This window comes from Rousettus aegyptiacus, unplaced genomic scaffold (assembly GCF_014176215.1).
Source record: "Rousettus aegyptiacus isolate mRouAeg1 unplaced genomic scaffold, mRouAeg1.p scaffold_m13_p_6, whole genome shotgun sequence".
Lineage (NCBI taxonomy): Eukaryota > Metazoa > Chordata > Mammalia > Chiroptera > Pteropodidae > Rousettus > Rousettus aegyptiacus.
The window spans coordinates 16,432,502-16,455,252 of NW_023416309.1; the positions used below are offsets into that span (position 1 = coordinate 16,432,502).

Consider the following 22,751-nt stretch of genomic DNA (forward strand, 5'->3'; position numbering starts at 1 on the left):
CTGCTAGTGTCGGACCTTGGCTTCCCTCTCTCCAGCCTCCCTGACCATCAGTGGACTCTTTTCTAAAGAACTCCATTTCCTGAAGAACTCACACCAAACTCCTTCCTTGGGCCACTTCACTCTGGTGACAGGCTGCATCATTGTCCTCCCATCCCCATATGGGCTGGGCCCTCATCGCTCACGGCGGGGGAGAGAAGCATTTAGTCTTTTTGGGGGTCTCCTAAGGAGAGGCGAGCAGTTTGGAATGCCAGTAGTTGGGGGTGCCCTTCCTTTTAACCACTGTGCTCATCTCATGTTTGTAATGTCTGGCAATTGGAGTCCCCTGGTCTCCAGGGTGTGCTTTCTGCCCACCTCCTCCCTGCCTCTGGGGAAGACTAACCAGAACTTCTCTCTGGAGGAATATTTTGAGAAGCTTGCCCACCCCCCCAAATTTGTATGTTGAAGTCCTAACTCCCAATATCTCAGAATGTCACTGTATTTGGAAATAGGGTCATAGGAGGTATAATTAATTGTTATGTTATGAGGTCATACTGGAGTAGGGTGGGACCCTAACCCCACGCCGTGAATCTCAGGGCCCACCCTCAGCGCCAGCGCAGAGGCTCCGTGACTGAATAACCCCTCCCTGTGTCAGTGGCAGAGCTGGTCGACCACACAGGTCTCCTGACACTTCACCTTCTACTCCAACAAGACTTCACTTTGCATTCACAGGGCGTCCCGCATCAGGAGAGCACCCCCAAAAGTGCCCCGCCAGGTCAGCACAAGAAGCTCCGCTCTCCATAGCTTGACAGCTGGCAGTTCGCAAATGTGGTAATATAAATTGAGGATCTTGGGTCATAATTTGCTCAGAGATCTTAATGACCTTTCCGGCTGAAGCCACAAAAGAAACCACACCAAGTCTTGGGAGAGGGGCGGGGGGAGGGGGGGCGCATTCCCTTGCCACCTGCCCTCGGGTAGAAGCTGAATGACATGGTGGCCTGAAGCTTGCCAAGAAAAGGGAGGAGGTTGGGTAAAGGCCCAGGTGGAGGGAGGACAGTGAATCTTGGGGCCCAGCAAGCCCTGCTTTTCTGGGCTGTGCCTGGGTTGTGCCTTAGCCTGGTATGTGCCCCGAAACAGGCTGGATCTGAAGGGAAAGGATGTAGTACTGTCCTACAGCTGTCTAGGGGAGCGGGGACAGAGGACGGAGGGCCTTCCTTCCTTCTGTTGGGCTTTCCTCTTGGGAGGGAAGGACTGCTCTCGAGTGGGAATTTCTGAAGTTTTGCCGGGCTGTCCCAGCACTCCCTGTTCCTGGGATGCATGTGCCCATAGCACACTGCAGGCAGCATGACGGCCATGGGGTGGGACAGGGAGCGGGGGACCGGGGGAGGCCAGGATGAAGGGGGCACATGCTACCCTCTGCCCCCTTTCCTGGAAAACCTGGGGGCCCTGGCTTCCCTGCTGCTGCTGGGTCTCCTTTTGGAGAAAGAAGAGAAAATCGCTTATAAGAGGATGGAGGCTGGTGGTGAGGGGTATAATGGACAATGATCATAGACAAGCGTTTCCAGAATACCGGTCCCATGAAAAGGATGCCTGGTCAAAAAACTTTGGAAATGCTTCACAAGATATTACCTTTTTAGAGCTTTTCAAAGTACGTTTAGCATATTAAAGGCTCTGAGAAGGCTTGCAATAAAAAAACCTGTGTAATATTTTTAACCCCACGTTTCTCAAACATGTTTGACCATGGAAACCTTTTCATGTTACATTTTTTAATGAACTAGACAAGAAGGGCAGGTATCCACATGGCTGGCGCTGGGTTAACAGTTACTGTCTACTGGAGCTGGTGTGCAGGTGAACTGGCCGAACTCTCCAGTCCAGGATTCAGGGAGGTGGGAGGCACTTGCCATGCATTCCTGACAAGCAGGCCCCACCCTGGCAGGTGGTCCTCTGCTTCGTCAGCCTCAAGGGGACCAAGAGCAAAGCAACAGCAGCCCCTCCCACATCCACCTGAAACCTGATGCTCCATGCAGCCCAGAATGTCCCCTTAGTATCAGTACCTTGGTTCCTGGAGTCCCTGGCTCACCCTGTGTGGGGAAAAAAAAAAGACTCAGGTAAAGAAATGAGAGAATGAGAGAGAGAGAGAGAGAGAGAGCGCGCGCGCGCACATGAGCAGGAACAAATGAGCAAATCTACTCTGGAGGTAGGCGAAGCGCCTGGCCAGCTCAGGACTCCTGGCCAAAAAAGGCCGGCCTTCTGTACCATTCCTCATTTTACTCCTAGGGGGTGGGCGTGGTAGGTATGGGTTTCAGCTGAGGCACCCCAGGAGGAGGGGACGATGGAATGGGCATTTGCTTTCTACACGGCGCCCCCTGCGTGTGGACTTGCCAGAAGAGCCACCTCGAGTATTTGTGCTGCTCGGGTGTCCCCACCCATCTGCCTGCCAGCCAGAAGGGTTCAGAAGAAGGAGTCCTGCTCTTCTCCCCCAGGTTTTGCAGGTATGTAGCTGCTAAATTCCAGAGTGTGAAGGGAAGCGTTGGCCCCCTTGCACATCGGCAGGAGGGTGAGTCCTGTAGCTGAGGCTGGTACCCCTTTGCTACTCCCCTGCAAGGTTCAAACAGGGGTTGTTCAAGTTGTGCATCTGGCAGAAATGTTGCTTTAACGAAATGTTTCCCAATCCTGTCTTCCCCTTCCTGGGTCCAGTGGCCATTCCACTGAACTCCATCTTTCCCATCCTCCCTCTCAGTGTTGAGTTACAGCATTCCACTGACCTTCATCCCAGCCACGGCGATGCCAGGAGCCCCCTGGAAGAGAGAAGAAAAGGCACAGAGAATTTCTGCAGTCAGGGGAAGCACGGAGGAAGTGGCCGGCCCTCAGCCTCTCCTTGGGGAGATGCGAAGGCGACTCTCACTTCTGCCTGCCGCACAGACTCATGGGAAAGGTGGGTTGTCGAGCTAGGCACTGGGAGAGTGAGCCCTGAGGAAGAGCCTCTGTGCAGCACAGCTGGGGTCCCCAGGCTTCCTACCCACCTGCTCAGTTCCCAGGCCCTCCAGGGACCTGGCACCATGGCAGGATGCCCATGGGTGAGCTATATAGGGGCATCCCTGGGGTGGAGAGGAGGGCAGGTAGGGCTTCACTGGGGCAGGAGAGAAGGAGGAGATGGAAGGGGAGGTGAAAAAGAAGGGAGAGCCTCAGGGAGGGGGAGAGAGTAGATGGCTGATATCAATGTCTACCCAAGTGTCAGCAGGATTCTCTTTACAGGATGCTCTCTGGACCTATGCCTTCATGGACTAGGGTGCAGCTGGCAGTGGACACCATTTCCACATCAGCCCAAGACCACCTACTTTTGAAGTGAATAGGCTGCCAAGCACACTGCTTAGTGGAGGTGATTTTTAGTCCCTATTCCACACATGGGTCTCAGGACTGCAAAAAAACTGGGGTTACCTGAGGTTTTTTTATGACCTAAAGATGCCCAGGAGGAGGCTTGGCACAGTATCAGGAGGGCACTGGTGAGTGACGGCTCATGAGCCAAACGAAGGGATGCGAGAAGGAGGAGGAGCTGGGCCTCCAAGGTGTCCCCAGAGCTTGGGAGAGAAGTGGGGGATGGGTAGGGGACTGCCTGGAGTGGGGTGAGGGGCAGGTACCTTCGCTCCTTGTTTGCCCGGCATCCCTGGCATTCCCCGTTCTCCCTGAAGGAAGATACAAGAGAAACCATGAGAAGAGGACCAGACTCGGGGCCCCAAGGCCTCGGCCCTTGAAGCAGGGCCTGCAAGGATGCCAGCAGGAATGGTTGGTCTGGAAGCTTGGGACAGCTATCCGGCTCACGATGAGGTTTAGAGGCCCGCTGTCTCTGGCAGCCGCCGAGGGCCACTTCTCTCAGCTATGTGGACTCGTAGAGGGGTCCAAGTCATGAATCATAGTGCAGGAAAGGCCCTCGTAGAGAAGGCCTGCCAGGGGAGCCCTAGTCCTGAGGGGGTTGGGGGGCGGATGAGTTGTTGGAGATCTACGGCTAGCCAGAGGCCCGGTGGGCCTGGAACTCAGTGCTCCGGGGGGTAGGAATGCCTGCTGGCCACTCACCTACTGCACGCCCTCCTCCCATCCCCGCCTAGTACTTCTTGCCCCGTTTTCACTACAGCAGTCTTGGCCAGCAGCACCTCTCCTCCCACTGGGACTCCTTCTCCTCCTAGGTTCCTCAGTTCTAACTGTTCTCAAGGGCACGTGGGCCTTGGCCCCATGTGGCAGAGGCTCCACCTGTACTTTGGGTGATGGGCGACCGTGAATGGATCAGGGTGTTGCCTGGAACCTGCCCAGGGGCACTGGGAGAGCCGTCGCTTCTCTGGTATACCATGAGGTGTGCGCCATCACATCAGCAGTGTCTTGTTGTTTTTTTCAACCTCTCTTTCCTCCCTGTGAAAATCCCAAGTGGGTGGAGGCTGAGCTCAGGAAGGACAAGGCTATACTCTTCCATCCGTGGAAGGGCATACTAGGAGGAGATGGGCTTGGAGATGACAGCCCATGACAAACGGGAGTCAAGAGTAGGAGAATCAAGACTAATCTGCTGTGTTGGGGTTGAGGGGCTCAGGGGAGTAAGGAGGGCATTTCCTCTCTCCATGAATTGAACCTCAAATGAAACCCTAGCTGGGGCCAAGAATATTGTGCAGCTACAGGAGACAACTGTCAGCCTGCTGCAGCTTCCTGCATGGGAAGGCCAGTGCTGTGGATGACAATATTGAACCCTGACAGACCCTGCTTCTGGCCCAGCTTCCCTCAGGCCCGAGTGCTATGGCCTCAGGATACGCTGCGACTCCCACAGGCTTATAGGCAGAGGGGGAACTTGTCCTTTATCTTTTCAGCTGTCTTCATCCCTTCTCTGCCATCTTACGGGTAGTCTTGGCCTACCTTTCTGCAAACCCAGGCTAGAGCTACTCCAACATCTCTTCCCCATGATCAGCCTCCACACTGGCATCCAGGTCAGTTCCCCGGTACACAGGCTGGACAATAACACTCCCTACTTCAAAACAGCCACTGCCGGGCACTGACCATAGAAAACGGGCCAGCCTCCCGAGCATGGCATTCCACCCCTGCTTCCTTCCCAGCCTCATCGCCTGACATCCTGACACCTATTATCTGTTTCCCTGAAAAAACCACCCATTTTCATGATTCTATGTCTTTCTGCTATTTCTTCAGCCGAACACCCTATTCCTTGTTGGGACCTTGGGTCAAACACTATCTCCTCTGTGAAGTCTTCTGCTGTGCCCCAAACCTGATGCTGGTTCTTGAGTGCAGCAGGGACCACTGCACAATTGTCATCTGCGTGCACAAATTCATGTCCGCCTGAGATGGTTCACCTCCACCTTCTTTGGGCCAAGTCTCTGAATTCAACAAAAAGCCCAGAATCTTTAGCTCTGACACAGAAGCCCTTCTCTGTCCTGACCCACTCAGACCCCTGGCAGGGGTTGGTAGAGCTGGAATCAGGAAGTGACCACAACAGACAAGCCAGTGCCCTAGGTCTGCCCAAGCCACTAAATTCTGGGTAATCCCTCTTATGGGAAAGAACAGAGAAAGGTATGGCCATTTACTGCACCTGCCATGAGTACGGCACTGGGCTAGAAACTTTACGTTTTTCTAGTCAATCTCCAAGAATTCCCTCCGAGGCAGGAGTGGATGTTTTTCTGTTTCACAGATGTACAAACTGTGGCCCAGAGAGTCCAGGTACAAGTTCCAAGGTCATGCACAGCAGGGATTTGAATTCATGTCTTCAGTTTGCCAAAGCCCAGTACCCTTTTCTGCAGGCTGATCCTGGCATCAGATGGGCTGATGTTCCATCTGCTTCCATTAAACACCCTCTGCAGGATGAAAGCAGGACAATGCCCCTCTCTGCTGGAGGGCCCTTGGAGTGAAAGGGGTCAGCATGCCAGGGCAGCTCAGCCTGGGACTGGGTCTTTAATCACAGGCACCTAGAGAGAAGAGTTCGGCAAGGCTCTGTTTGCAAGCACAAGTCTGCTATGTGGTCAGCAGAGGGCGCCCCAGGACCTTGTCAGAAGTCTGGTAACCGCTGTCCTGCAGGCCTCAAAGCCCACCCCTTAGGAGCACCAGCCGAGTGCTCCCGTCACTTTTTCCTGTGGTGGACTAGGATCTCCTGCTCACGTGCCAACCTGCCCAGCTGGGTTGACTCAACCCTGAGGACACCATACAGAATCCCCTGCGGTGGGGGTACAGGTGGGAGGTCAGCTTGGGCGTCCCTGACTATTTAGGGATTTCCCATTTGACCTACTCGTTCTTTCCCCTGTCTTTCCCTCAATGCTCTTGCCTCCTTTCCTCAACTTGGGAAGTTGACTGGGAGTCAGGAAAGGCTGGCTGTGTGACTTAGGATAAGCCACTTTCCCTCTCTGGGTCCAGGATTCTCTCTTGCAAAGTGAGATTAGACTAGATACATCCTACCTACCCCTGTTCCTCTGTCTTTCTCAATCCACCCCCAGCCCTGCTATTGTGAGGCCCTTAGGCAGGAGAGAGGACATGACTGGGGAGGTGACACTGGGTTTGCTGGCAGTTCTAGGACAAGGCTCTGTGGTGGAGTTTAGCTCTGGGTAAAACTGTAGCTCTGGGAAGGGTGTGTGTGTGTGTGTGTGTGTCTGCTTTTCCCTCCTTCTGCCCCCAAGGGACAGCTGCTGATGCTTCAGCAGGGAGGAGGGTGGGCTCTGCTCGGCTTGTATCTGGGCTTCTGTCTCTAATCTCCACAGGAGCCAGGCAGAGCAGAACCTGGGAGTGAGGGTTTCCGGCTAATTGGGTTTCAGCCCATGTTGGCTTGTATATAAAGACACAGTCATGCTCTCCAGGGAAGTCTGGGCCCCTTGGAGCCTCCTAAGGAGGAAGCCCTCCTTGTTAGCGTGGCTGACCTTTGCCCCTTCCCTCTCCCCCTGGGTCAAGTTTCTTAATTCTGCAAATGACCCAAGCTCTCTTGATCCCCATCTCAGGGCCTCCCTCGCTCCCAGTCCTTTGCTGGGCAGGAAGCAGGGTGCCCCTGCTGACCCCACCCTGCAGGCTCAGTCCACTCTCATCAATCTCCTTTCTCCAGGGCTTGTCTCCATGGGCTTGCCCCAGCCTGACCTCTGAACTCGAGACTGGGCTGGTCTTACACCAGAAAGTATTGATTCCTGGACAGAGGGTGAGGCGAGAGAGGGGTGAGGGTCATTGTCAAGGACTCCACGGTGGCTGTGGGCAAGTGTACTCATTTACAGGGAGCAAGGGTGGTATGTTCTGGCAGCTACTGCTAAAGGAGAATGACGATTGTTCACAGAGCTCTTCCTCATGGCGTGTCTTTGTGAGAGCTTATCTAGAGGTTCCTTCTTGCCCATTTTTCTTCTTAAAAGTGTTCCTGTTTAAAAGGCTTAAATTTGGAATTGGGCCGAATTTAGATCCACTAACTCAGTAGTCCCCAACCTTTTTGGCACCAGGGACGGGTGCTCCTATGAGAATCTAATGCCTGATGATCTGAAGTGGAGCTGAGGCGGTGATGCTAGTGCTGGGGAGCGGCTGCACATACAGATGAAGTTTCGCTTGTTGGTCCAGTTCCTAACGGGCCGCGGACTGGTACCGGTCTGTGGCCTGGGGGTTGGGGACCCCTGCGCCAGCTCACTAATGTCTTCGTCTTAGGTGTGGAGGGAGCTCTCATAGTCTGTCAAAGCCTGAGAGCCCCAGTTTAACCCCTCTACCTTTGCCTTCCCATGTCTTCGCAGTGGGGATCCCGGGGACTCCCCTAGTTGTTCTCAGCCACTTGACCTGGGCCACCTTGCCACTGGGGAAGTGGGTGCCAGAGCATTACGAAAGGCCTTGCCCCAGGTGCAAGGAGCGTGGATGGCACAGGCTGCTGTGGGACCAGGCTTGTGACCCTCAGGCCAGGCCGGCTCACCACCTGGGACGCTGGCTTTTTAACCTTGGCGCCAAGGACCAACGCCTGATTGCTGGCCCAGAAGAGGCGGATTCCAGTCATTGTGGCTAAGAATGCTTTGGGTGAGCACGGGTGGATAGAAAGGGGGCTACTCTGAACGGCCTTGAGGGCCTGCCTGTCCCAGCCCCAAATTTTACAATGTCACTGACTCTCCAGCTGGCCTTGCACGTGTACACGCTGCAGCATCAATAGGTTCTCTATGCTGGTTCCAGCTTCCAGGTGTGCTAGGACCCATCCTTTACCGAGATGACAGGATAGAAATGAACTCCTTGGGGGAGAAACTGGCCGCACTCCCACCTGGTGGGAGTGGCCTCTTAATTGGTGATTTACTGTTTATTGAACAATCCGGGCAGGGACTTGGCAAGAAGATGTAGTCTGGAAGAAGGTGGGTGCTTCGAGGTCAGCTCCCCAACCAGGCTCAGGTCAGGCCAGAGATGCACAGGGAGATGAATGGACCTACCTAAAGTTAGGCTCCTGCTTGCAGCCCAGCTCTGGGTGGGGAGGCCTGGGCTGAAGCAGCTCCACACACAGACTCTTTGTTCTCTGCAGGGGAGGAGGAAGGCCTGTCTGAGTGTGGGGACTGGAGAGCTGGGGGAAAGGCCAGAAGGTGCTCAGGCCTCAGGCCTGGACCAGGACCCTTTCCTGGGCTGGAAAAGCCAGGTGAGGAGGGCTAAGGTCTTTCCACTAACTAGTTTCCAGGACTCCTTTCCGGGAAAAAGGCAGCAGAGTTCTCTGTTCTCTGCCCTAGCCAGCTCCAGACTGGAGAGGCCTGGAACCACGGAAATGCCAGGTCCTCCGGTAATTAGGGCCGGCAGGAAGTGATCTGGGGAATTACCGGGGTCAGGCGCCCCATCGAAGGTCAGGGCTTTGGAAGGGCGGCTGGCTTGTAATCTCAATTTGAGATCGGTTGATTTTGTAGTTACTTCCAAAAAGAAAAGTCAGCTCTAATTAATCTGTGGACTTTGGAGTGCAGGAGGAATGGGGCCCACAGAGCACAGGCCGGCGGCTGCAGACCGGCGAAGCGGGAGCCCCGTCAGCCCCCGTGAGGCCTCAGATCTGGAGCCCATGATTCAGCTTCCTGATCTGCTTCAGTTTAAATGGTCTGGCCATCCCCACTGGGATTTTGTGGCTTTGAAACAAAGTACTGTCCCACACCAGAAGACTTCTGTGTCTATGGCTTCCATCTGTACTGAGTGCTCTACTGCATGGGGGCCAGAGAGAAGCCTGGGGTTGCTCCGGTCCCCTGGGAGCCAGAGGGGTGCAGGAACATTTCAGGAATAGCTGTGGTGGAGGGCTGAGCAGTTTATAACTGCAGTCACTCCCCCCTTGAGGCTGCATTGCTCCCCAGATACAGGGACTCCTAAGAAAGGAGGGCCTGGCTTTAGTGGAAGTCCCTGACCATGCCAACTCCCTGCAGGAGTCATTGGGGTGGAATCAGTGCCAATAGGCAAAACACTCCACTTCCTTGGTTCTGTGACTAAAATACACCAAGTACCCCACATTCTCTGCCTTAGACACTCCAGATGCTGCTCACAGAAAGCCTGGCAGGCTCAGAGAAAGGCCTGCAGGCAGTCATACATAACCTTTTTCTCACAAGAAGAATGGCTCAACTCCCACCTTCCTTCCTCCTAGTGGAGGAGAAGTGGGGAAGGACTACCAGAAATCATGAGGTCCCCCTGGGCTTGTAGCACCCAGGTAGTAAAGTCATTCAGAGCAAGGCTTTGGAGTCTAACAGACCTGGATTCACTACATCCTAGCTGTGGACCTTTGGTGATTCACTTCTATGAACCACAGTTTGCTCATCTGTCAATTGGGGATAATAATGAAACCTACCTCACAGGGTTGTTATAAAGATCCTACAGTAAGATGATGCATGCAAAATGCCTCATATATAGCCTGGCACGTTGAAGAGGCCCCATAAGGTAGATGTAATAATAGCAGCTATTATTCTACAGAAGTGTGTCCACCCACATGGGGGCCCTTGATTTGACTGGCAGATCAGAAAGATCACGCCCTTTTGTAGGAATGAAGAGCAATGAGAAGGGCTGGCATGGCCAAGGCATGAGGGCCGAGATGGGCCGATAGGTAAGCTTCTGCTCCTCACACCCTCCTCTGAGTGCCCAAGCCATCTGACCGTAGGGCCCATTGGACCTCCTTTCTTGGGAGTTCCTGTTTCTGGGGAGCCCTGCAGCCTCCAGGAGTGACTGCAGTTATAAGCTGCTCTACCACAAGGCTCTCACATCCTGGCCCCTCTGGTCTGAAAATGCACAGCCCACAGCCTGCAGGAGGAGAATGTGTGCTCAGCTATGGTCCTTCAAGCAAACCTGGAGGCTTAACACTCAGACCGCGCCACATGTGGTGAATGCATGCCCCCCTCACCCCCACTCTGCTGAGACAATGGACCAGCTCCGATGCACTTAGAGATAAGCTCTCACCAGGTTTGTGATCCACATACGGCCTGATGATACTCATCAATTCTCTTGAAAGAGAGCCAAGGTTGTAATGTTTTAAACACACTTTGCATTTTGCAACATAAAGTAGATCGCTGTCATAAATTTGGATCAAATAGGTACCACATGGGTGCACAACAATGCTCGCAGTGTCTAGGCAGCGGACCTGGCCCCGGGTGGGGCTGGGGCAGCACAGGGCCCACTGGCCACACTGGGCTTTGATCCTAAGGAGCTGGTGGAGAAGTCTGCCCTGCTGGCCCAGCTGGCCTTCAGGAGGCTGCCAGACCAGGTCGGCGGCTGGGGTGGTGGTAGTGGTGGTAGACAGAACCAATCATTAGCAAACTTCACAGGGCTGAGAAACATCTTTGCTGAGAGTTAAGTTCTACCCGGTACTGGAAAAAAGGCCTCTCTGTATATGTGTCAAGTTGTCGGGACACAGTAGTTGCAGCAGATGTGGAGGGTCCCTCAGTTACCCCATGGGTCCCTGTACAGCCCGAACACAAGGGGCAGCCTCGTGGTCCCCATCCCTGCTTGGTGTTCCTACCCACAGGCACTCGTTCCTCCCCAGGGTGGGGAGCAAACTCATCTCAGCACCTGTAATCAGGTGGCCCTTCATGTCGGGGAGTAGAGAGGGAAGGAGAAAAGGAAAGAACTAATGGATAAAGGAAAGGCATTTGAGGGAAAACCCTCCACACCCCAGAAAAACCACATAGGACGGTGGTCTGTACACAGTTGGCTCAGTGTGGGTGCTCCCCTCCTGAGCAGACGTTTGCTCCTGCACCAGGGCGAGAAAGGCTGGCCTCTAGGCTTGGATTCATGAGACCTAGCTTTTAATTCTAGCATGATTGTTCACTAGCGGTGCAACCTTGGGCAAAGTATTAACCTTTCTGAGTGCATCTCTACAGGGGATAATGAGCCGGGCCATGGTAAGGACCAAGAAAGCCACCAAATGATGAAACTTTGGCTAAACCAGAGATGTGAAGTGTCACTATGCCTATCCTTGGGCACCAGTCTCTTCATCTCAGAGTCCTGACAGCAAGCAAACTTCTGCCTGGACATGGCGACTGGTGGAATTAAGATGCCCACTGACCCAGTGGGGAGGGCACTTGTAGTCTCTTAAGAGTTGCTTGACCTTGAGGAATGACCCCCAAGTCCATGGGGACAGATTATCTGCTGCTGACCATCGGTCCCTAGTGCACACCCTCTGGCCTCTGTTGGACGAGAAGGCTGTGATTGATGACAGGACAAGGGGCCCAGCAGAATAAGGGCCAGAACAGAGACGAGGATGCCGGACTACCTAGTGGCTCTAGGAGCACCTACTGAAAAAACTCAAGGACAGGCTGGTAGAAGTGGAGGCAGTAGGGGCCTTCCAGAAACCCCGAGAGGCAGTGACAAGGAGCTAGCAGCCTCATAGCCCCCGCGGAATCCATGACCACGCTGTTTTTTTCCTGCAAATTCAGTGGAGCCAGGGTGGACCAATTCGTCCCATAATCTCAGTCCGGAGTCGCCATACTCATGGGACCAGGCCCTCTATCATCATGACACTGCAGCCCTAATCTGAGCCCTCTCCATCCTCAGGATAGCAGACCCCCAGCTTCTTTATGGATGAACCAGACTTCCAACTGGTGAGAGTGTGCAGACACCCGCCCCAGTACAGATGCCAGTTGTGGGCATTGCCATGACTCCAGGGAAACCTCTACTGGCCCTGCAGTTTCTTTGCAGCTTGAAATAGCTGGCTTGGCTTCTAATGGGAAAACCGACCCTGTGCTGCACCAGGAGGCAGTAAATTTTGTGAGTCTGCGTGAGTGGATGGAGACAGCCGTGGGAGCTGTAATTTCCACTTCCTGACACAATACAAACTTCTCAGTTTATGCAGAACTAATTAAAGATCTCTCAGGTCTCGCCGTTTCATCCACCAAGCACCCATAAACAATGTGGTGATGGCGGCAGCCCGATCACAGAGATTACAGAGTGTGAGGAATGCGCTTCTCTGGAGTGATGCCTCCCTTTCCGAATTCCCCACCCCTCTCCTCGTTCTCCTCCTATTCCTGCCTCTTTTCTTCTGGAAGTTTCTAGAAGCTTCCCAGCATGGTCTGGAGGGTAAGATGTGCTCCTTGCAGCAGGTGGTACCATGGGAAAGACCCAGGCCTGGACTTGAATTCCTACTCTGTCACCAATGAGCCAAAAGACTGTGAGCATGCCTCAGTTTCCTCATTTGTGAACAGGAGAAGAATAGGACAAGCCTCATAGGGTGGTCTTAGCATCAGAAATAAGGCAGGTCACGTTGAAGGACCGCCTGGCACATGGTAGACATTTAGTAAGTCATGACTTTTATTAGGATTATTTTTATGTTATTGTAGTTACTGTAATGACCACCTGGGCCTTGGTTCTAACAGTTTCCTTGTCTAAAATGCCATTTCCCTTGAAATTTACTAGTTGGAGGACCACAGTGGTGGATTAAAAATGACCACAAACACATTGCTACTCTTCCCACAAGAAGTAGAGGCTGAGTCCCCTCCTACCAACCCCGCTGACTCAAATGACTTGGCCATGTGACTTGCTTTGACCAACAGGACATCAGAAAATGTGATACAAGGGTACTGGGACTTGCCCGTTTTGAACACTGACCTGGGCCTGCCAGGTAGTCTACCAGGGGCTGAGAGGCTGAGTGGAGAGCAGAGGCAGCATCAACCACCAAACATGTGGACGGACTGTCTTGGCCCCTCTGGCCTTTCCACCTGTCATCATATACGACTGCATGAGTGAGCCTAGGGAACACCAGCAGAACTCCCAGATGGCCAATCACAGAATCATGAGAAATACATTGTTGTTTTAAGTCTGTAAGTTTGGAATGGTTTGTTACATGGCAATAGATAACTGGTACACCTACCTATTCACCAGGACTGAGTTCATAGGCTGTCTTCTTCCAGAAAACTTCCCAAACTCCTGCCAACCGGGAATTAATCTCTCCACCCCTTATAGTCACGCAGCGTTTTGTAACGGTAGCAGTTATCACGGTTTGCCTCCCCCAGGGTTATTTGTGCAGAAATCCCATCTCTCTGGCCTGCAATCTACCAGAGAGCAGGTCTTGGACCGACCCCCGCTTCCCATAGCGTGCTCAACGTGGAGCTCTGCCTGGCAATCACTTACCAGGCCCTCAGGGGGCAACGCGAACAGTACAGACACGGACCAGACACGGCCACCCAGGTTGCTGGAAGAGACTCTTCTGGGTCGGAGGTCTGGCTGAGCCACTGACTTGCCCAAGGCCCCCCTCCCCTGAGCCTCCGCCTCCCCCAAGTGGAGGCGAGAACTCCTGTCCAGCCAACTTCACAGGCATTATGAGGCTCATGCTAAATGAGTGTGTGTGCAAAAGTGTGTGTGGATAACCAAGTCTGGACCCTGTATGCACTGTGGTGAGGCCAAACTTGGGTTACTATTGGGGGAGTGGGAGCCTCCCTTCTCCCTCCTTCTTACCTTCCGGCCATGGTAGCCCTGGATCCCCGGGTCTCCCTGGGGGAACAAGGAGAAGACCGTTAGGAGGGTCTTCCCAATGCCAAACTTTGGCTTGCATTGTTCCCCTCACATTTCCATCCTTCTTCCTCCCCAGGACTAAGTCCCTCTTGACCTCCACCACCAGCCATCCCTGGAACAATAGCAGAAGCGGTTCTGCTCTTCAGAAAACATCCCTGTCTTGCAGAAACAGAGGGAGGGTGGGAAGGCTCGGCTTGGCAGGAGACCTGAGTTTCGGTTTTGGTTCTACCACCCATTCCCTGTCAACTTAGACTAGTCGCTTTGGCCCAGAGCCCTCAGCTTCCACATTTGTAAAATGGTTGGGCTTCTAACTACTTGTCCCCAGAACCCGAGGGTCCCCAGTTTCAAAGAGAGAGTCCGTTTGACATGATGGGCTTCCAGATAGGGTTTCACAAGAGACCAGGTGACCCCTAAGGTCCCTGCCTGTTCTGACCCCTTAAGAAACACTCTTTCACTAGGATGTTGTGACAGTGTCTTGGGCATCAATCTTGAGTTTGCAGCTAGACTATAAGCTTCTTAGAGGTGGGAACTGCACCTTCCACACCAGCCATAGGACTTGCTCGGCTGAGTACACAAAAGCAGGACCCAATCCATTCCCAAGAGGAGGGTAGTGTTTTGGAAGTGAGCCGAGTGTGATCCATCTCTCAGCTGAGATCCCTCTCAGTTCCTTACTCAGCACCCTTCAGCACTGCCTCCCTCTCCTTCTGCAGGGAACTCTTCCACCCACTCAGTGCATCACCCAGAAGGGCCCTCACCTTTGGTCCAGGAGGCCCAGGAAAGCCCTGCAGAAGCAAGAGAAAGGTGAGTGGACATGGATTCCACAGTTGCAGTTAGTCACGTTTACAGTGGAGGTCAGGGGCAAAGCAGTACTCGAATAGCTACAACAAGGTTTGGGAAGTGCTGGAGCACAGACTAGAGGTCTTTGGGAGGGTATCGGAAACCTGCTGAGGGCACGTGGGGACAACAGGCTCGTGTCCCTCTCTGGAGCCATGTGGGCGCTGTGGGCATCTCCTCTGTGCTTGCCCACTGGAAAATAGGTCAGTGGCATCATGTTAAATCGACGGTGTGGTTTGGTCCAGATCCCCACCCGCCCACTTCTTAATTGGGACCCCTCCCTGGAAAGCCGGCCTCGCCCAGCAGAGCCTTGATTTTGCCTTTGGCCCTGCCAGGCTGCAGAGGAACCCTCTGTTTCCTTCCCCTGGGGTGCTGTGACCATGGCAGCCAGCGGTGGGGAGGTGGTGTGGGCTCACGGCCTGCGGGAGCCCAAGGGAGAGGCAAGGGGGAGGCTGGCTCCACTGTGGTTGTGGGAGCGGGTCTGGATGGCAAACACGGGCTGTAGAAAACCATGAGGCTTGAGCCTGGGCTGTTTCAGTTGGTTTAAAAACACTCTTTCTGTTTTTGTTTTTTTTCTTCATGCAAACCTAACAAATATAACACCCTGGCTTGGGTTTAGTGAGTGGGAGCCCAGTGTGTTTTGGGGAGGGTGGTCAGTGGAGAAGTGAATTCTGAGTGCTGCTTTGATTTTTCTCAGCTTCGTTTGGTTCAATTTCCTAAATCTCACTTCCTTTCAGGTTTTCTGATTTCCCATCTAGAAACGCATGGAAGTGAGACTAATCTCCCTCCCTGGAGTCCTGGGGAGAAATCATGGAAATATTTAAAATCCGTGTAGGCGTCAAGCTGGGCAGAATTGCCAAAACTCCCAGCAAGCTAGGTTTTCACACTGCTGTGCCACCTTCCGGCTGAGCTGGGTGCTGCTGGCCTGGAGCCGTCGCCCAGCCTAGAGAGGCGCCATACCGAACCTCGGCACTGGCGGGCGGGGCAGCAGAGGGGCAGGCCATGCAGCTGAGTGACCTGGTAGGTGGCTGTGCTCACTTGGCAGGGACGTCGTAACCTAGCAATTCTACCTCTGGGAATCTGTCCCAGTGACACTGTCAGAGATGTGCAGACATTTATGTTCAGGGATCTGAATCACAGAAGGGACTCATTAACTACCTTATCAATAGGCCCGGCAGCCCTCAGATGCCTGTCATGGGTGACTCTGACACAGCAAAGGGCATGGTTTACGACGATAAGTGAAGAAGTAACAGGATACAAACTGTTACATTATTCAGAATGTTATCAACCTGAAAACGTTTAGGTGAAGATGTGTTTAAGGAGAAAAATAGAAGGACTCTTTAAAATGTTAACGATGGTGAACTCTAGATAAAAGAAAATAGGGAATTAAAAACTTTTTTCTTTGTCTATATTCCAAATTTTTCACAATAAATGTCTGATGCTTTTGTCATAAGAAATAAAACGGGATTGGTTTTTTGTTTGCTTATTTGTAGCCATGTAAGAAAAACATTATTAAACAGACTTTGTCCTTAACCCTGTCCCTCCAGTAACATATAACATGTCTTAGCTCTGGGTAGAGAACCCATTTTCTCCAAAGAAGTCCGAGTACCTGCTGAGTTATTCTCCTGCACTGGTGCACTCAACTGGGCCAAGAAAGAGTTGGGTCTTGACCAGGGCTTGGAAGTGTTGACTTGGTGACCACTGGGCTTGAACTGTCACCTGTGTGTGGTATTGCCTGAAAGAGGGTGCCTGTCGACCTCCCTGAGCCCTCCCAGCAGTGGTCTCTGCCAGTACTTAGGCTTCATGCAGGGTCCCTGCCTTGCGGCTGACCAGGCGGCCAGCTCAGCTGCAAGGTGGCTCAGAAGTGCGCAACCTGCATACACCAGAGAGGGCACGTTTGTTAGGGGTGCCAGATGGTTGGACATCCTCTTTTTACCTCCTTCAGAGCTCCTGCTCTCCAGTCAGGTTTTTCTAAGGTCTGGGGCCAGGGGACAACAATCATAGGTGGCCCTGGGAACTTTCCTCTCTGCTGAGGCTGGGAAAGGGACAGCCTGTCAGTGATCTCCTCCCTGGAAGGCAGGGTCTGGAGTTGGGGATATGGCCCCAGAGGTATGTTTTCAGAACCAGAGTGCAACGGGTGAGTGTGACACAGATGCATGGGCAGCTCCTTGCGTGGGCCACCCATGTCCAATGGTCTTGCCAAGGTGCTTGTGTCATTTGGTGGGGATCTAGGTCCCTACTGCTTATGCAAAGTTTGGATACTTCCAGAGAATTCTTGGGACAAATCTTGGGAGAGGACATACTGGAGAGAGGAAGGGGATACTTACGGGTGGCCCCATGGGCCCTGGAAGTCCTGGGGGTCCCAGAGGTCCACTCGGTCCAGGGGGACCTGGTGGCCCTGGCGGGCCCTGGATGCCAGCCTGGCCCTGTTCACCCTGAGGTTTGCGGAAACAAGTGTTAGAGAAAGACTGCAGGGCTGCGGAGCAGTCCCGCCCCGGGCCATGCACCCAGTGAAGGCCCTGCGTGGGCTCTAGTGGGAGGCGGTGAGGGCGTGATGGTGATGATACTTTGGTGGTGACTACATGCAGGGACTGGTGACAGCAAGGAGACGGCCAAGGCATTAGGAGGGACATTAAGACAAGACTCACTGCAAGAGCAGTTGGTCCCTAGGGTAAGTTCCCTGCTGCAGGTGGCAGAGGCAGAGGTGTGAGCGAGGTGACCCCTGGCCCCAAAGGCCTGCTCCCAGCCTGGTCAGAGGGCCAGAGTCCAGCCCAAGTGGTCTGAGACCTGGGCCTGCCTCTGCCCCCTTTGGGTGGCAAGTCACATCCTCTCTGTGCTCTGGCCTCTCAGCCACTGAATGAGAACAGCAGCTGCTCCTTTCCTATTGTAGCTTTTTGCCATCTTTGATTATCTGGCCCAGAGGATCAAATGAAATCCTTAGGTCAGAGGTCATAGAATGTTGCTTGGCTCACTAAACACTTAGGCAAGAGATTTTAAGTAAAAAATTTGGATAGTTTCTGGTAAAAAACTGGGAGCCCTGGCAGCGAGGCCCACATTCCTGAGGGCAATCATCAAGCGAATTGGGGAATGGCGCCCCCTTCAGGCAGGGCCCGAGATCTCCAGTTGCCTCAGTCCCCACTCTTCCTGTCCTTCCTTTGTGTTCCTTGCTCCAGTCACTTATGTGACCTGTGCCTGGCCTCCCTGGACAGTTGAGCTTGAACTCTTAGCTTGGTAGAGTTTTGAAACTGTAAATACTTTATGCCTGTATGAGGTCGCTGTTATCCTTTTGCTCTACCCTCACTGCTTAGCTAGCTGCCCTGAGCCCAGTCTTTGTCACCCACAGTGCCTGTGCCCAGGAGGAACAGGGGTAGCATCATGTTCCCTCAGGAGGAGGAGAGAGTCTGGTCCATGTGTCCAATATCTTGGGGCTGGGGGCCAGAATCTTCCTAGATCTAGACACCGATGCCATTATGTTACTCTCTAAGTGACCTCTCTAGGGACGATCTGGGATCAGCTTTCGTGATAAGGAACCTATCCCTGCAGACAATCTAACACAGAATAGCCTGGAAGGTGTGCGAGCTCCAGGCCGGGATGCAGGGAGATGCAGACAGCAGGAGTTCCAGGCCAGCCCACCCTGCTCGGGGTGATCTCAGCAAGGCTCTGTGACACTCCTGCTTCCTGTATGTAAAGGGGAGCTGATGATGCTTGCTGCAATCTCTATAGAGGGAAATGATGCTTATAAATAGGAGTGCACAACCTCAGAATGAGAACTGTAAGATTTTAGCAGCACATGTTTGAACCATCTTTTGGCTGGGACATCTAGGGCAGATGGCACCCAGCAGTGCTACTCTGGGGCCGAGGCTTCATCCTGCCACACCCTATGAGAAGATGCTTGAGGGCTCAGAGTGTCCACTGGAGGAGGAGGCAGGTACAGAAATGGGTCATAAGTCCCATTTTACAGAAGAGAAAATTGAGGCTCAGGGAAGTTGAGCTTCCTGATTAAAGTCACATGGAGAATTCAGTGGGGAGCCAGGACCCCTACTCGAAACTCCAGACTATTCCTATTCATTCTATGTAAGCCCCCAGCAAAATCGCTCATCGTCCAACTTTCTGCACTTTGGAAATAACCTCAAACACCATCTGCTAAGCACATCATGTCTCTTATAAGTTTCCTCTTTTAACTAATGTTAGACCCAGCATTTAAGCATCTTACAGAGCCTGTAAAATCAATACTGGTTTATTGATAGGAAATGGACAAGCCTTCTTATGTCCCCTGACGGCTGACAGGATAAAAATCTTATTCTCCAGGCGGGAGCTGCAGCAGGCAGAATGGGGGCTCCTGTTCTCCTCCCTCTACTTTGGAAACTAGGTCAGGGCGACACAGAACGTTCTGGCTCCCCCACCCCTTGCTCTTGAAAAGGGAGGCCTCTCTCAATTTCTTCATCTGTAAGGTGGGATGAGGATGACGCCAGAGCCCACACAGGGCCTCCACTGCTGGTGGCTGGTGTGGGATTACATGAGATGATCCACATAGAATTCTTACCACAGGGCCTGGAACCCAGCGAGGGCTCAACAAAGAGCAGCTAACGCAGCTCAGCCAGGTGTTGGCTGCTAGGGGTTGAGGCAAATGGCTGCTCTGAGAGGACTCAGCTCTCCTGGGATGGGGTCTGGTATAGGTAGGGGTGTGTGACAGTGGAGTGGGCTTGGCACTTATCTGAGGTGCCAGTGGGCCCCCTGAATAGCCATGCTTGGGGTAAGTACTAGGAGCACATGGAGGCTCTCGAGGATTTGGCTGGCGTAATAGGATATGCAGGCTCGGGTAGCATGTGCATCACGAGTCCCTCTGTATTTTTAGCTGTTAATTGGAGTGATTTTTTTTCAGCCTTGTTCGATCAAGCGCCTGACATGCAGGTCCCTGGGCTCCTGACTCTTGAGTCAGGCCAGATGGTGGCTCCAAGTCCTGCTGTCAGGCTTTCAGAAACAGCACCCAGAACCCTGCTGTTTCCAACATCCCAGTGGCCTTAGAGCCACCCCCTGTGCAGTGTAAGGAAGGCTAGGGGCATAGGTGGCAGCCATGGGCTGTCTGGCCAAGAACGAAGCTGCAGTGCCTTTGTCTAATCCCTGGGTCTGTGGTCTCTTGTTCTTTTTCTTTGTGATCTAGTCCTCTCTCATTCTCCTTGGGTTAGTTAGGCAAGAAGAAGGAAGCAGTTGCTCACAATTATTATACCTGTTGGTTGTGGGCCACATGCCCTCTGCAAATCCCCTCATTCCTCAAACTTAGGTTACCAGTGATCGGATGCTAATCAATCTGCATTTCTAAACATAAGAGTGTAGGGCCAACTGAGAGCCCTGGGTATAGGATCTGAAGACTTGCCTGCCGGTTCTCATTCTACTTCTTGCTGTTTGGGTGACCTTGGGGACAAATTCACTTCTCTCAGCTTAATTGTAACACTTAAACGGTGCTATTCCAAGTGCTTTCCATACGCAACTCTATGCAGTAGGAACTGTTATTATCCTTATATAAAAATGAGAAAGCTGAGGTGCAAAGAAGTTAAGTAACTTGCCCCAAATCTCATAGCTAGTAAGAGGTGGAGAACCTGCGTGCTCTGCAATTTACTGTGTGACCTTGGGCCTGAACCTCGATTTCCTCATCTGTGGAATAAAGATGACCATGTCTAATTCATAAAACGTTAGGAGAATTAAATGAAATCAAGCCTGTAAAATGTGTAAGACAGTAGCTGGGACCCAGTGATGGCTATTGTTGGTGGCTTTTATGAGTAGTAATGGGGTGGTGGCAGTTGTGGATCTCCTGGGTCTGGGTGTTGTGTTATTTACACACCTGTGGCATTCATGGGTTCATTTTTGTCTAACTGAACCAAAGTAGTGTGAGGTTCTGACTTTGTCTCCAGCCCCCACTGGCATGCCAGGGCCCAGAGACTTGCCGAGCCCCTGGGGAAGCCACCCGTGATCTGGGCAAAGGGAAGGGGTCTACCTGGAAGGTTCGCCTTTTTATGACTGGGGGTGGAGCCAGTCGCACTGAATTGAGGAGAGGCAGCAGCTGAGGAGAAAGATGAGTTGGAGGGCCAGAGGGCAAAGGCCAAAGATCGCAGGTGTTCAGAAGGATGCCAAAAGTCGCCAGGAAGGCAGGGCGGCCAAGAGAGAGCAGAAAAGAGGAAGAGAGAAGAGAGATTAGCCAGTGTGAGGCACAGGGAGGGGAGGCATGGATGGGGCACTCTTGCAGCTTGTGGGGCGCAGCATTCAGCTTGCCCTTGGTTCGTACACCATCCCCGGCAGGAGGAATGGCCCTTCAGGTGTTGGCTGGCAGCAGCCCCTGACTGAGAGAGTGGCCTTCTCTCTCTGGCCATGCTGGGCTGAAGAGGCTGCCTGACACGTGGCCCAACACTGCGTTGCTGGCCCTGCCTGTCCGTGGTCGTGGACAGAGGCTGCTTGGCTGAGGGCAGCAGACTCAGAGGCTCTGGCTAGGTAGAGAGCCACAGGACCAGCTAAATTGATACTTTAAACCAAGCTGGTGTGCGGCAACCTCTGGGTTCTTTTTTTGGTTGAAAGAGAAAGGCTGGTGTCAGCGAATCTGGGGAGGTGGTTAAGGGCAGTGCCAAGTGGGGCTCCCGGGGGCCGAGCCGGCCGAGGGTGTGGCCACTGTGGGCACAACATAAGTGCTACTGAGGTCTCACCCTGGGGCTGGAGGGCTTGGAAAATAGAAGCTGGGCAAAGATGTCTCTGACATGTTCAACCACTTGTTTGGCGGAAGCAACTTGCAATCACATTATCGAATGTGATTTTCCTGTCTGGGAATTCTTGCTGCTTCCAGTCTCTCTCCCCAATGAAGCTGAGCACCCCATGGTTTTAGGAAGCGGTTAGAACCCATGTGAAAACAAAAATGGCATATAATCAACCCCTTATTTTTGAAAGCATTTTAACTCACACGAAGCCCTTGGGTTGAGTGTTAAGAACCAGGGGCCACCTGGGCTGAGACTCTGCCCAGCTGGGGACTCGCAGGCCCAGTCATGGCCTTTCCAGGTCATTGCTGCCTTCATGGGCCCCACCCCCTTCCACTAGGGGTCTGAGAACGTGCAATGTTGGGCTGTGTCCAGGGAGCCTCTCAGAAGAGCAGGATCAAGAGACCTTCCAGAACCTACAAACCTTTAGGGTAATTATCTGGTTGGAGCGCAGAGCTGCTAGAGTGCTGCTTAGGTGCTCCTGGTGTGGGAGGGGAATGGAGGCGGCGGAGATAGGGCAACAGGGGGAGAATGAGTACCAGAGCCCACAGACGCCAGCCCCTCTGTCCCAGTCCCGAGGACGCCATCCCACCCACTCCCTCTCCCCCTTCCCCTCCCTCACTGGGGGCGCTTTCTGCTGGAAGGGGCTGGGACCAGCGTGGATCTCTTGGTGTCTTGTGGACTTGGGGGCCTGCCACCTCGCCATGCTTGTAGACCCTTCAGCAAGCCAACAGACTACTTGCCCTAGAAGCCCCTTGCTTTCCTACTCACTTTTAAATAAACGGAGGGTGCCAGTTGCCTTGTCCTGCCCACCAGCTGGGTCCCCAACTCTGCCCTCACCCCCACCTGACTTGTACCCCACACTACCATGGTCATAACACCATTTTTTGCTGCACCCTGTGGACAAGGTGCTTCTGGAGCCTTCTATTCTTGCCCTCTCCCTCTTCTTGTGTTGGGCTGAGGGGCAGGGAACCCTCTCTTCCTCCCACCCTCATGCATTTGCTCAAGACTGATGACACACTGCCAAACGTCTACAGTTGTGTTGACTTTTATGCTGGGGGATGCAGTCTTTCTTTCGGGCAGCATAACAATCCTGTGAGCCCATAGTTTCAAATAAACACAGCTGACCTTCTATTATTGTATCGGGATCAGGCTGGCTGGAATACCAGGGCCCCGGTGTCCCTGGAGCACATGCCACTAACAGGCCGGCTCTATCTACACTGCTTCCAGCCTGTGCCCCCTGCCCAGGCCCAGTCCAGCCGTGGCCTCAATCCCACTACA

The 22,751-nt window shown here is 53.2% G+C and overlaps 1 protein-coding gene across 11 annotated transcripts in view; it reads right to left on the bottom strand.

The window, feature by feature from the left end:
- COL13A1 (collagen type XIII alpha 1 chain) overlaps positions 1-22,751 on the bottom strand; it is a 148,117-nt gene that overhangs the window by 41,940 nt on the left and 83,426 nt on the right. For 9 of the 11 annotated variants that reach the window (XM_016121055.2, XM_016121059.2, XM_016121054.2 and 6 more), the window contains 7 exons: positions 20,726-20,791; positions 17,061-17,168; positions 14,655-14,681; positions 13,843-13,878; positions 3,615-3,659; positions 2,742-2,774; positions 2,031-2,057 (listed from right to left, as the gene is read on the bottom strand). In XM_016121055.2, coding sequence (XP_015976541.1) covers positions 2,031-2,057; positions 2,742-2,774; positions 3,615-3,659; positions 13,843-13,878; positions 14,655-14,681; positions 17,061-17,168; positions 20,726-20,791 — 342 coding nt within the window. Of the gene's footprint in view, positions 1-2,030; positions 2,058-2,741; positions 2,775-3,614; positions 3,660-13,842; positions 13,879-14,654; positions 14,682-17,060; positions 17,169-20,725; positions 20,792-21,894; positions 21,952-22,751 lie in introns of all 11 variants that reach the window. The other 2 variants (XM_016121053.2, XM_016121058.2) reach the window with 2 other exon arrangements.